Below are 12,783 nucleotides of genomic sequence, written 5' to 3'. Positions count from 1 at the left end.
GAACCTTGTTTAAGTCCAGGAGGTGTTTCAAGAAGTGTTCGTGCACTGAGCTGAGCTCTCCAGCCAGATGTAGTGACGGACGTGCCTCCACCACTGGACATTTAGATCCCGAAGGAACCACATGAAGACACTTGAATATTGCCCAGTAGACGCGTGGGCATTTCTAAAAAGAGGTGAGAAAGTTCTTTTCATTGCCATTCCCTTTCACTGGAGTGACCCACCCTCGTGGCAATGGGCATGTCAGTAAAAAGCAACCACCGCACCCGTTAGTTCTGAGGGTTCCTTGGCTTATTTCTCTCCAGTAGAACCTCAGAGTTCCAAAGCCCTCGGGAACGGAGGTTGTTCATCACTCTGAAATGTTCGTAATGCCGAACAAAACTTTATGGGTGGTTCTTTCAGAAGTTTCAAACTGAACATTGACTTGACACAACTTTGAAACTTTACTAAGCAGAAGAAAAATGCTGCTTTCCCTTTATTTTTTTTTAGTAGTTTACGTTTAACACAGCACTGTACTGTATTTGCTATATTTTTTTTTTTTTTTTTTTGGCTTTACTGCTGCTTGGCTGCGTACTGCCGGTTCCAAATGAGGTGTGTGGTTAACCGGTCACTTTGTAACTCTGGTGTTCGTAACTCTGAGGTGCTACTGTATTGTGTACTAAACAGGAAAGACAAGGGAGCCCATTGGAGCAATCAAGACACTTTAATACAATCATCTGGTGGATCATAAAGACACAGAATCCACTTGCTAAAACAATAACACTATAAAAGTCCATAAAATTTTCTCCACCTCTTTCCAGGTCCATCCTTCAGGACCCATCTTGTTGTCCCTCACCCATTCTTACCACACAGCCTTGAGAAATGTGGAGTACATCATTGAAGTCAACGGGTTTAACTCTGAAACCTAAAGAGGGCGATTTCATTTGTCGACATTGTTAACCCTTTGACTGCCAATTGCTTTTAGCAGAAACATCCACAGTCCCAAACATCCTTAAAGGCCCTATTAGTACTAACCAGCAGCCAAAGCGTTCAGATTCTCCTTCTCCCAACAATGTCAATAAACACATGAATGGGAGCCCGGAAACTGACTGTGTGGGAACAGAGTAAAATAAACCCAATTCAGTGCCAAAATAAATACCCCATTTCACTTCAAGTCAAATACTCCATAGGAAACAATTAGCTGGAGCTCCCATGAAATTTCGCCCAGGGGCTACAAAATCCAGAGAACTTGCTACAGAATTTCTAATTTGCTCACCCTTCCGACACCTACAATCCTCCCCAAGAACGGAGGATGAGGACACACAGGCTAGGCCATGCCCATTGCTTCTCTAGCCCGACCGCTTCACTCTCTTCCTGGTTTTGACACCTCAGAAATACACGTCAGTTTCCAGGATCATAGAGCTGGGCTTGTCAGAGGCCAGAGGAGCCCGGTTCATGGTCCACACTGGGATAGACTAGCCCATAGCTCAGGGACACAGCGTGAGCTGGGATTCCCAGACCCAGAAGAAAGGGAGGATTCTCTCCCCATTGAAAGAGGCAGGATGGAAAGTGAAGATCGGGGCCTCGTTATCAACATCAAAAAAAGCCACCTGCCCCCTTTCATAGTCCAGAGAAACTCGGATCCTCCCAGGCCTCCTACTCAGAGGAAGCAGGGTGTCGGGGTAAGCCCGGTACTGTCCCCCACAGAGCCCCACAGCCCAGATCCCCTGGGCGGGGTCCAGACTGATCCATCCCTTTCTCCACACAGATTCTTGGGCGATCCCGACAGTCCAGAATCCCTGCTGCCCCAGGAGCACTTCCCAGTCGTTCCTCCCCGAGGTGAATCCCTCCCGGCCCAGCACGCAGCAGTACGTATCAAATCTCTCAGGATTGTCGGGCAGATCCTGAGGCGTGTCCTCCCACCGTACGCTTTTCCGGTCCTCGGTCAGGACGAGGTGGGGATTCGCCGTGTCCGGATCCAGAGTCACATTCGCTGCGGGGAGAGAGAATCAGAACGTTAGGGGCAGAGCTCAGCCCTGGGGGAGGCTGGGACCATTTCTCACACTCCCCAGCAGCCCCGTCCTGGCTGGGACACTCCTAGCAGTAGAGAGAGACAAGAGAATCATGCTGCCTGCTGAAGAGACATCCTGTACTCACCCGGAAGGCAGCCAAAGGGAGAACGCAAACCCCAGTGTACATGGAATGACCCTGGAGGGTTGGAATCAGTGGCCCCGAATGAGAGCAGAGGCCTCTTGTTTGTACCAAAGAGCCCAGGTGGTCACCCCAGCCCACGGGGAATGGAAAAGGCACCAACTCAAGACTCCTCTCCCTAGCCCAGGGGCAGGGTGGAATTTTGAGACACGAGAAATCGAAACAACTTCCAAATTTTCCAATTTTTAGCAAAGCTGTTTTTCAGTGGCGATGGGAGCTGGCCAGTCTCCATATGGCCCGGCAGCCCCCTTCTCACTCCCATGGGATAACAGCAGTTAAAGGATTACTAATACTGGGGTGCTAAAGGCCTTCCCCCTTTCCTGTAAAGCTCCTCCTTCATTGCCAAGAGGCTACTTTGTCCGACCTCAGAAACTTCTTCTGCAAGCAAAGCCCGAGCCACAACTCTCATGGTCTTCTCAGTAGGGAAATATCCCTGACACAAGTCACTTTTCCAGCTGTTTTCCAGACACTCACCCCATTCCACCTCCAATTCAGACGGCAGAGAATCTAGAGGGAGGAGAGAGGCATGTCGTGGTGTTATCTTTAGGAGAAGATTTCTGCAATTCACCAGTCTAACAGGACTTTAATGATGGGAAACAAATGGAGGGGATGGGACAGAGCTATCCAGACAGAGAGAAATTAAGGTGGACGGAGCGTGAATTCATCCCCCTACAGAAGGGCCAGGCCAAGATCTATGCACCTCTTGAATCTCCATAATACAATTCAAGTGAGAGACGATGGACCATTGGGTCTCTGCAGAGGGGTGAGTTTCACCTCCTGCGAATTCCTAGGCAGTTTGAAATAAAATAGAATCAAGAATATGATTTGATCCCTTTGTGTTAGGTAGAACTGATGTCATCCCCAGTATATCGCGCTCCTCAGTAATTAAGATAGATGAGCAAATCCATCTATGAGAACACAATTATATACACCTCTCGAAACCCTATCCCTACTTCAGGGATGATGATATATTCCTTTACTGTTATTTAGCTGGGCTTTCCCTTAGCAGCCAATTGCCTAGTGCCTAAATCCTCCCCGTCACAGACACACGTCTGGATTTGCGCCCCCTTGGTACCTTTGAATTTCCTCAGTGTCTCCTTCAGAACAATATTTTTTTGAGAGAAATTGCTGAGTCTCTTTTCCACGTCTGGAAAAATCTCCAGTGGCTGCTGGAAGTCCCCCACCTTGCACCTGGAGGAAGACAGGCTTTTTTATTGATTGTTCTTTATTTTATGGGCTTGTAACGTGACTTTCACGCCAGTGAATGCTGCTGGACTAAGCAGCCAGGGTTAGGGTTAGGGTTAGGGATAGGTGCATAACTCCAGTTGAAATTAATGCTGTCTGGGGATGGCAGCTGCCCAGAGCCCATGGCAGGAGAGCAGGCCTCTACTGGATTATTGGTTTGATTGAAGCCTAGGCACATGTTCTGGGTGTTGAGACAGGCCCTTGCAGATAGGAGCCTGCCTGCTAGGAAGGAGGTTGGAAGCAGACCCCAGCTGGGCTAATGATTCTTTTGTCTGGTGTTTCTGTTGGATTTTGACCAGAGGACTCTGTTACCCTGGAAGGGGTTGAACAAGTGTCTTGGCTGGAGGGCTAAGCCACCTCTACAGGGGAAGCGGGCTGAAGATCATGTGGAGAAACTGAGGCATCACCACTCCACACTGGGGGGGAAGGGCATGCTGGAACTCCCCAAAGACTCCAGCAAGAACTCCCCAAAGATTCATCGGGTGGGGAAGATTTTTGATCATGGCTGATCTGGCCAGGGTCCTAACCCGTGACACAGAGGTGAAAAAACCCAAAGCCCACTGCCAGATGTGTCAGTCCCTCAGGTATCCAAGTTACTCAATACACACATTCAGATGACGGACGAGTCCTTTCCCTAGGATGATTAATTCTATAGTCTAGTAGAAATGGAATCTACCCTGGGGGTTTGTTCAGCAGTGGGAGATTTCTATACCAAAGGTGACTCTGCCCCACAGGCTGAGCTAGGGAGACAGGGCTTTATTTATTCAGGGTATGGCTTATACTGCAATCCTGGGATGTGATTGCAACAGGGCCGGCTTAAGGCCGATTCCCCTGAATCGGGCCCTGCGCCTAAGAGGGCCCCATGCCCTAAAGAAGAGCGCCTAACTTAGGCGCCTTTTTAATTTTTTTACTCACCCGGTGGCGGTCCGGGTCTTCGGCGGCACGTCGGCGGCGGGTCCTTCACTCGCTCCGGGTCTTCAGCTGCATTTCAGTGGCAGGTCCTTCAGTGCCGCGGAAGACCCGAAGCGAGTGAAGGACCCGCCACCGAAGTGCCGCCGAAGACCCGGACTGCCGCCAGGTATTCGAATCGGGCACCACACTTCCTAAAGCCGGCCCTGGATTGCAATGCCAGTTAACGTACCCGAGCAAGCTCAGGTACCGGACTGTAAAGCCGTGGCAGAACATGCTTCAGCATAGGTGAGTAATGACCCAAGGTTCTGAGTGGGTTTATACTGCCTGTGCGAAAGCACATGCCGCTGAAGGTTGGTTGCTCTCAGTACGTGAGCTGTAGGCCGGCTAGGAGCAAAAACCATACCTCGTGACTGCAGTATGGCCCCTTAGTATTGTGATACAGCATGGCCAGAGGGCAGTAGGAGAGGGTTAGAAGGGAGCCTTATTCCCTGTAGAGGGAAGAAAGTTTGCTATAGATTAATTAGAGCACCTGAAGTCAATTAAAGCACCTGAAGCCAATTAGAGCACCTGAAACCAGTCACCTGATAAAACCCCCCTGCTTCAATCAGACAAGGGAAGGAGTTGAAGCAGAGTGGACTGGTGTTGGAGCAGACAGCAGTTTGGAGGAGTTGAAGCAGAGTGGATTGGTGTTGGAGCAGAGAGCAGTTTGGAGGAGTTGAAGCAGAGTGGATTGGTGTTGGAGCAGAGAGCAGTTTGGAGGAGTTGAAGCAGAGTGGATTGGTGTTGGAGCAGAGAGCAGTTTGGAGGAGTTGAAGCAGAGAGGATTGGTGTTGGAGCAGAGAGCAGTTTGGAGGAGTTGAAGCAGAGTGGATTGGTGTTGGAGCAGAGAGCAGTTTGGAGGAGTTGAAGCAGAGTGGTTTGGTGTTGGAGCAGAGAGCAGTTTGGAGGAGTTGAAGCAGAGTGGATTGGTGTTGGAGCAGAGAGCAGTTTGGAGGAGTTGAAGCAGAGTGGATTGGTGTTGGAGCAGAGAGCAGTTTGGAGGAGTTGAAGCAGAGTGGATTGGTGTTGGAGCAGAGAGCAGTTTGGAGGAGTTGAAGCAGAGTGGTTTGGTGTTGGAGCAGAGAGCAGTTTGGAGGAGTTGAAGCAGAGTGGATTGGTGTTGGAGCAGAGAGCAGTTTGGAGGAGTTGAAGCAGAGTGGATTGGTGTTGGAGCAGAGAGCAGTTTGGAGGGAAGCAGAGGAAAGTTTGGAGAAGTGCTGCAGTGGGCTAAGAAGACCAAGACCCTAGGTAAAGGGACACCTGGCTTGTGCAGAAGGAGGGCAGGAAGCCCCCACAAGCTGAAGGGCAGGAGAGGGAAGTAGCCCAGGGGAAGGAATCGCTAGTTCAAGTGGTTTACCGCTATCCCTAGGGCCCCTGGGCTGGGACCCGGAGGAGAGGGCGGGCCCGGGTCCCTCCCTCTCCACTCCCCTCCTCTAGGACAGTAGTGGGGCAGTTAATATCCCAGTCCAGGGGCAAGAAACGGCGCCCTGAACCGCCCCCCGCAAAGAGAAAGCGCGAGACCCATCATAGTAGTGCCGGCAATTTGCCACAGTATATATAATCAAATTGAATCGTGCTTCCTTCGGGGATCAGAATCAGCCAGTCATCGCCAGCTAGAGAGGAGAAGCTGAACTGTGCCCCTCTCCCATGTGCTTTGCTGTTGAGTTGTGGGGCGAGCTTCCCACACAGTCAAGTGGGAGGGAGAAGGAGCCACATACCTGTTCAAGGTGCTTCTGATGTCCTACAGGGGAGAGAGAGATACAGAGAGCTCAGTCTCACAGCAATAACAACCAGAATGAACAACGAAGGGTCTTTGCACCTTTCCATGCATTTTATCCCTATGACCCTCCGCTCTATTTGGTGAGCATCAGTGCTTTGTTAATTTCGCACCTTCCTGCCACTGCCCCTTTTAAGCACAAATCAGTTATTATGAAATAACGAATTGATCAATCAGCAGGCCCCCAGAGGTCGGGATCTGGCCACATGAGGATCTGAACGCAGCAGCGCTGCTGGTGTGCCCGGCTGGCACACCTGCTGTCCAACCGATAGACCTTTATTGCCTAACACAGAGTGACTACCCTTGTGCTTAATGGCCCGGGGCAGACTTAGATCCGGGTTCAGCTGCTGGCCCAGCTCCTTCCTCTGTGGCTTTGGCGAGCTTTACTTCATCTTTCCGTGCCTCATGTGTGAAATGAGGATACCAGCCTCACACTGCACCTACATTTTCACTGTACAAGTCCCCCAAGCTTCTGGCAGGCAGCATCCGGTGTCCAGGCACCTACGTCACGTCCAAGCCCCAGTCCGATCCATGAACCAGGGGAGAAGAGCGGCTCCTATTCCAAGCTTTCCCATAGGGCCCGATCAGGTAAGTACAAGACCCAGGGATGGGGTCAGAGGAAGGGGAAGAGGCCTCACTGCACTGGAGGGTGATTCTCATTCTGTCTCTGGTCTAATTAATATGTAAATAAAGCACAAAGATGGCTTCAAGCAGCAAGACCCACCGCAGTCCATCCTCTAGGGCAGGCACTCACCTAAGAGGGGGCAGACACCCTGCTCACCAGAGCAGGACTTGAACTGGGGTCACCCACAGCCTAAGCAAGTACACTAACCACTACGTTACAGGTTTCTGAGGCAGAGCCTGCTTCATCCCCTCACCCAGCCATTTTGTCTGGCGTTAAGCAGGTGCCTAAGCCAGTGATTCTCAAACTGTGGGTCGCAACCCCATTTGAATGGGGTCTCCAGGGCTGGTGTTAGACTTGCTGGGGCCTGGGGCCAAAGCCGAGGCCTGAGCCCCACCGCCTGGCTCAAGTTGCAGGCCCCCACACCCAGGGCAGCAGGGCTCGGGCTTTGGTCCCGCCTCCTGGGGTCATGTAGTAATTTTTGTTGTCAGCAGCGGGTTGCAGTACAATGAAGTTTGAGAACCCCTGGCCTAAGCCCTTCTCGCAAGAAATGCCTAAGTGAGGAGAGCAGGTCCTGTTTGTGGCTCCCAAGCAGAGCTAGGAGCCTCCCTGCATCCCAGGTTTAGGCTTCTAACTCTGGGCTTAGCGCACATCCCTCTCATCAGCATCTCCCATCGGCTGGCTGAGGCAGCTCCCTACCGAGCATGCATTGAATAGGGAGCCACCGCGGCTAACCCGGCTTTGTGGACGCCAGTGATTTTCAAGGGGCCGAAAAGCCAGGTGTTGCAACACTGAGTGTATCCAGGCCAAGGTGACAATCCCTTTGGAGTCCAGGAAGATTACTGAGGAACCCAGGAAGCTAAATAGCACATACCACCTCCTCAGCCGCCCCGGAACCTAAATGGGGCATAATAAAGCAAAAACTTTGCCGCCAAACCCTGCAACCGCGGCAGCACCAGGGGAGGCAGAGCCTCCTCTAGCCTATTATCCCTGCTGCCCATGCTCGCCCAGGATCTCAACATCATGACAAAATGTGAAGTAAAAAAATCAACATATTTGAATGAAATACCATAAATCAGATACGGAGTTTCCTAGGCTCCAGTTCTTGCCTAGAACGGAGGTCTCACCTGCAGGAATTCACTCACTGGCTGCTGATACTTCTTCTCTAACTCACTGATCAGCTCACTGAGATGGGAAATCTCCTCCGAGAGTTTGGCGACACTCCCATTCTGCCAGTTCACAATCTCCTTCTCCAGCTCTGCCAGCCGGGCCAGCAGGAGCCGCTCTTGTTCCTCCAGTAGATGGCGCAGCTGCTCAAATTCAGACACGATCTTGCACCTCTGGGTTTTCGTCTGTTCCTGTAATGAACAGATTAAAACAAAGGGAAAGGAAAGGCAGGTCAAGAACATAGAGATTCAGGGGACATATAACTGGGCCCTGAATGTACAGGAGGGTGACTTTAACTGTCCTTAAAAACCTCCAAGGTCAAGGATTCTACAACCACCCAAGTTAACCTCTCCCAGCGCTTAACGCTCCTCAGAGTTAGGAAGCTCGTGACCCAGTGGCCAGTTGCTATCGCTGATGTCTCTTCCCTTCCTCCCAGGGTCACACACAATTTATCCTCATCATGTTTGGCTGAGAAACCTTCTATGGTTGCTCATACTTTTGAGGCAATATCTGTCTCTCGCTTCCTTATATTTAGTCCACTGGAGTAGAAAGTGTCTCTCTCTGTCCCGTTGCCTGCTCAGCCCATCCTCTCTGGGTTTAGACCAGGGGTTCTCAAACTTTTTTTTCTGGGACCCCCTTTGAAAATACTTCAGGCAGTGACAACCCAGCCCCCCCATACCAGGCCATCTTTACTTCTGCGCTGCTGCTGGTGGCAGCGCTGCCTTCAGAGCTGGGCGCCTGGCCAGCAGCCGCCGCCCTCATGACTCCCCCACAATAGTCTTGCAACCCCCTTTTGGGTCGGGATCCCCAGTTTGAGAAATGCTGCTTTAGACTGTGCTTTGCACTTTCCACCCCTAGTTTGTGGCCACCGATTTTGCGTTTGGAGCAAGTCTGCATTATTTTGGCACAGGGCCATTCCGGTGAAGTAACTGCCAGGGTTATAGCTCCGTGCAAGAGATCGGGAACAGCCTAGCTTGTGGCTGTTTGATTTCTTCTTCCCAGTGACTCCTGTGTGTTTTGCTTTAGGTGCTGATCTAGCAACCTGAGCATCTTTTGATTTTTATTGTTCACTCTACTGGTCAAAGAGTGAGGCTGACCCAGTGAGAGAGAGACCCACGCCCATGTCCCTGCTGGGTAATAACAATGGGCACCTACCAGATATTCCTGGCTTCTCCTCTCTCCAGTCACTTTAAACCCCAGGAGCTTTCTTCTCTCTTCTTTCAGAGTCTGCAATTGCATCTGGATTTGTTCCTTGGGGGGGAAATGCTCTGGATGAGATTTCACTGGGGAAGGGGGGCTATTTTCTTCTGTGATTGATTTTCTTAGAACAATACATAACAAAAGGGGGAAAGGGGAAGTAGATAGTAATCAATATGAATTTGAAGTAATGAAGTGTGGAAAATTGATAAGGGAGGCCAGAGACATCAGGGGGGGAAAAAAATCACAACTGGCATGGCTAAGGACAACAAGGAGGAGTTTTTTAAGCATATCAGAAAAAACAAACAAACCCCCTAACAATGGTATTGGCACATCACTACATCATGATCATGATAAACCTGCTAAGAACAATGCAGAAAAGGCAGAAGTGTTCCATAAATATTTCTGGTCTGAGCTTGGGAAGAAGCAGGATGATCCATTCCACACGTGAGGATGATGAAGTATTTCCCAGCCCATTTGCAACCAAGGGGGATGTTAGAAAACATCTAGGAGGGATAAACATTTTTAAATCAGCGTTCCCAGATAACTAACTCCAAAGGAACTAGCTGAGGAGATCTCCGGCTAGCTGGTGTTCATTTTTAATAACTCTTGGAACAGTAGGGAAATTCCAGAAGACTGGAAGCGTTCTAATGTCATGCCAGTAATCAGAAAGGGCAATCAGATGATCTAGGTAATTTTAGGCTGGTTAGCCTATCAATTCCAGGCACAATGCTGGAAAAACTGATATGGGATTCAATGTGAATACAATTAATGCCAGTCAACATGGTTTTACGGAAAACAGGTCGTCAAACCTGATTCAATTTTTTTTCAATGAGATTACAAGTTTAATTGTTGACTGTACAGATGTACTATACTTACACTTCTGGAAGGCATTTGACTTTTAATCAGAATGTGGGGTGATAATGCAATCAACACTATACAGTGTCAACAGAGCCCATGTTAAATGGATTAAGGACTGCCTGACCTGCCTCAAAAAATAGTTTTCAATAGGGAACCATTACTGAACTGGGGCGTTCTGCAGGGATCGGTGCAAGACCTAAAACTATTCAATATTTTTATCAATGACCAGGAAGTGAATATAAAATCAATGCTGACTACATGTGCGGATGATGTGAAGATTAATGGAGTGGTAGATAATGAAGAAGATAGGGCAGTCATATAGAGCGATCTGGATCATTTGATAAGTTAAATGTATATTACAATCAAATTCAAAGTTATACATCTAAGAACGAGGAATGCAGGCCAGACCTACAGAAGGAGAGACTGTATCCTGGAAAGCAGTGACCCTGTGATGCAGAGGTCCCGAAACTGTGGCGCATGCCCCCCGAGGGGGTTGTGGAGGAACGTCCGGGGGGGGGCCACAATGGGACCCAGGCCAGATCCCACAGGGGGCAGGGAAGGAGCGCCACCCAACCCCTCCCCGCCCCCAGCTCTGCTCCGTGTGCCCGGCTTCCGGCCCCACTCCTAGTCCCATCCCCAGCCTCAGTGCAGCTCCGCTCCCGGCCCCAGGGCCGGGGCCGAGGCTGGGGGCAAGGCCGGGAGCGGAGCCATACCTGGCTGCGGGCCCGGCTGCTGGACCCCATCTCAGCTCGGCTGCGGGTCTGCTCCCGCACCTGCCCCCAGCCTTGGCCCAGCCCCGACCCACCCCAGCTCCGGTCCCAGCCTCAACCCCCTTACCCCTGTCTGCCCTCCCTTCCCGGCCTGGAGCCGCAGCCCTGCTCCCGGTCCTGGCTCGGGGGGGGAGCCAGGGGAACGTGGACAGGGGTTAGGGGGGCATGACCCTCAGAAGTTTGGGGACCACTGCTGTAATGAATTTAGAGGTCAGTGTGGACAAACAGTTCAACATGTGTTCCCACTGCGATGTGGAGGCTGATATGATCCCTGGATATATAAACAGTGGAGTCATGACTAGTTTGTATATTTTTTTACCTGTGTATATGTTCACGGTGAGGCTGATCCTGGAATACTGCCTCCCATTCCAGGGTCCACTTTTTTACAAGAACGATGAAAAATCGGAGAGGGTGCAGTAAAGAGGCACAAACATGACTGAAGGGCTGGAAATAACGACTTAGGGCTATGTCTACACTTGAACCGCTACAGTGGCTGCTGTAGCACTTCAGTGTAGACACTCACTACAGCCATGGGAGAGGTTCTCTGGTCGTAGTTAATTCACCGCCCCAAGAGGCGGTAGCTAGGTTGAGCAAAGAAGTGGGGTAGCACTGTCTACACTAGGGCTAGGGGGATTTTTCACATCCCTGAGAGATGTAACTATGTCAGTGTAAGTTTTCAGTGTAGACCAGCCATTACAACGAGAGATTTAAGGATTTCAATCTGATTATTTTATCATGACTATTGAAAGGTGACTTGATTAGTGCATAAATACCTTCAAAGGGGGAAAAAATACCAGGTACTAAAGGACTCTTTCATCTAGTGGATTGGGTGATAATGCAACAAGAACAAATAGCTGGAAATTAAAGACAGATCATTTCAAATGACAAATAAGACACAAAATGTTAACAGTGAGGGTGAGTAGCCAGGGAAGTGGCAGAGTTTCTCCAACTCCTGAAGTTTTCTGATCATAACTGCATGCCTTTCTGGAAGTTGTGCTTTAGCTAAACACAGGTCACTCGGTTCGACACAGGGGTAACTGGGCAAAGTTCTATGGCCAGTTTTATACAGGAAGGCAGACAAAATGATCATACTGGTCTCTTCTGGCCATACAAGAATGGCCATACTGGGTCAGACCAAAGGTCCATCTAGCCCAGTATCCTGTCTTCCGACAGTGGCCAATGCCAGGTACTTCAGAGGGAATGAACAGAACAGGCAATCATCAAGTGATCCATCCCCTGTCACCCATTCCCAGCTTCTGGCAAACAGAGGCTAGGGACACCATCCCTGCCCATCCTGGTTAATAGCCATTGATGGACCTGTCTTCCATGATCATATCTAGTTCTTTTTGAACCCTGTTATAGTCTTGGCCTTCACAATATCCTCTATTAATCTAAGGGAGGTGTGGTCACTTTCCCTCTACAGATTCGTGTATGTGAGAGATTATCTGACTCCTGCTCTGTGTCCTTTGAAATAGAGAAAAGAATAAGGATTAAAAAAAAAAAAAGCTGGTACAAAAATGGCGCTAAACTGTAGTTTCTTACCTTGTAATCCTGGATAGCTTCCTCTATGGGAGCCACAGTGTGAAATCTGTGAGCGCGGGACTCTCTGCAGATCAGACAGATGGGGCTTTGATCCTCCTCACAGAACAGTTTCAGACCCTCCTGGTGGGTCTCACACACCCTCTCCCTTCCTGCCCCTTGGGCAGCCTGGCAACTCAGCCGTTTGGCTATTTCAGCCACATTTGCTAACTCCCGGCTGGGCCTGAATTTTCTCTTCAGGGCCGTGCCTCTGCACTGAGGGCAGGAGAGTTTGGCCTCCGATTTCTTCGAGCACTGCCTGATGCAGTCGCGGCAGAAGTTGTGTCCACAATCGATAGACACCGGGTCAGTAAAATAATCCAGACAGATGGAACAAGAAACTTCTTTTTGCAAACACTCCACAGGATCCGGGGCTGCCATGGCTGCCTGCCAGGGGGAGAATGAAAAGGTTAGTTTCACTTTACAAT

The 12,783-nt window shown here is 50.1% G+C and overlaps 1 protein-coding gene across 1 annotated transcript; it reads right to left on the bottom strand.

The window, feature by feature from the left end:
- Nucleotides 1-683: 683 nt before the first annotated feature.
- On the bottom strand, nt 684-12,753 carry LOC135887791 (zinc finger protein RFP-like). The gene is made up of 7 exons (XM_065415552.1): nt 12,320-12,753; nt 9,105-9,200; nt 7,910-8,140; nt 6,102-6,124; nt 3,263-3,378; nt 2,662-2,694; nt 684-1,969 (listed from the first exon to the last, which is right to left on the bottom strand). The coding sequence occupies exons 1-7, from the start codon at nt 12,734-12,736 to the stop codon at nt 1,464-1,466; spliced, it is 1,422 nt and encodes a 473-aa protein (XP_065271624.1). The 5' UTR covers nt 12,737-12,753; the 3' UTR covers nt 684-1,463.
- Between the last annotated feature and the right edge of the window lie 30 nt (nt 12,754-12,783).

The sequence above is a fragment of the Emys orbicularis genome, chromosome 13 (genome assembly GCF_028017835.1).
Source record: "Emys orbicularis isolate rEmyOrb1 chromosome 13, rEmyOrb1.hap1, whole genome shotgun sequence".
Lineage (NCBI taxonomy): Eukaryota > Metazoa > Chordata > Testudines > Emydidae > Emys > Emys orbicularis.
Note: the sequence above shows the minus strand (reverse complement) of the source record. Positions and strands in the feature narration are given on the sequence as shown.

What these genes read in the sequence shown, in the direction of transcription:
- LOC135887791 (XM_065415552.1), bottom strand. Translation starts at nt 12,736, where the DNA reads ATGGCAGCCCCGGATCCTGTGGAGTGTTTGCAAAAAGAAGTTTCTTGT. An exon ending in ATCAGAAGCACCTTGAACAG is followed by an intron (nt 3,379 to 6,101) that starts GTATGTGGCTCC and finishes GTCTTCCTCCAG; the next exon opens with GTGCAAGGTGGGGGACTTCC. An exon ending in GACACTGAGGAAATTCAAAG is followed by an intron (nt 2,695 to 3,262) that starts GTACCAAGGGGG and finishes TCCTCCCTCTAG; the next exon opens with ATTCTCTGCCGTCTGAATTG.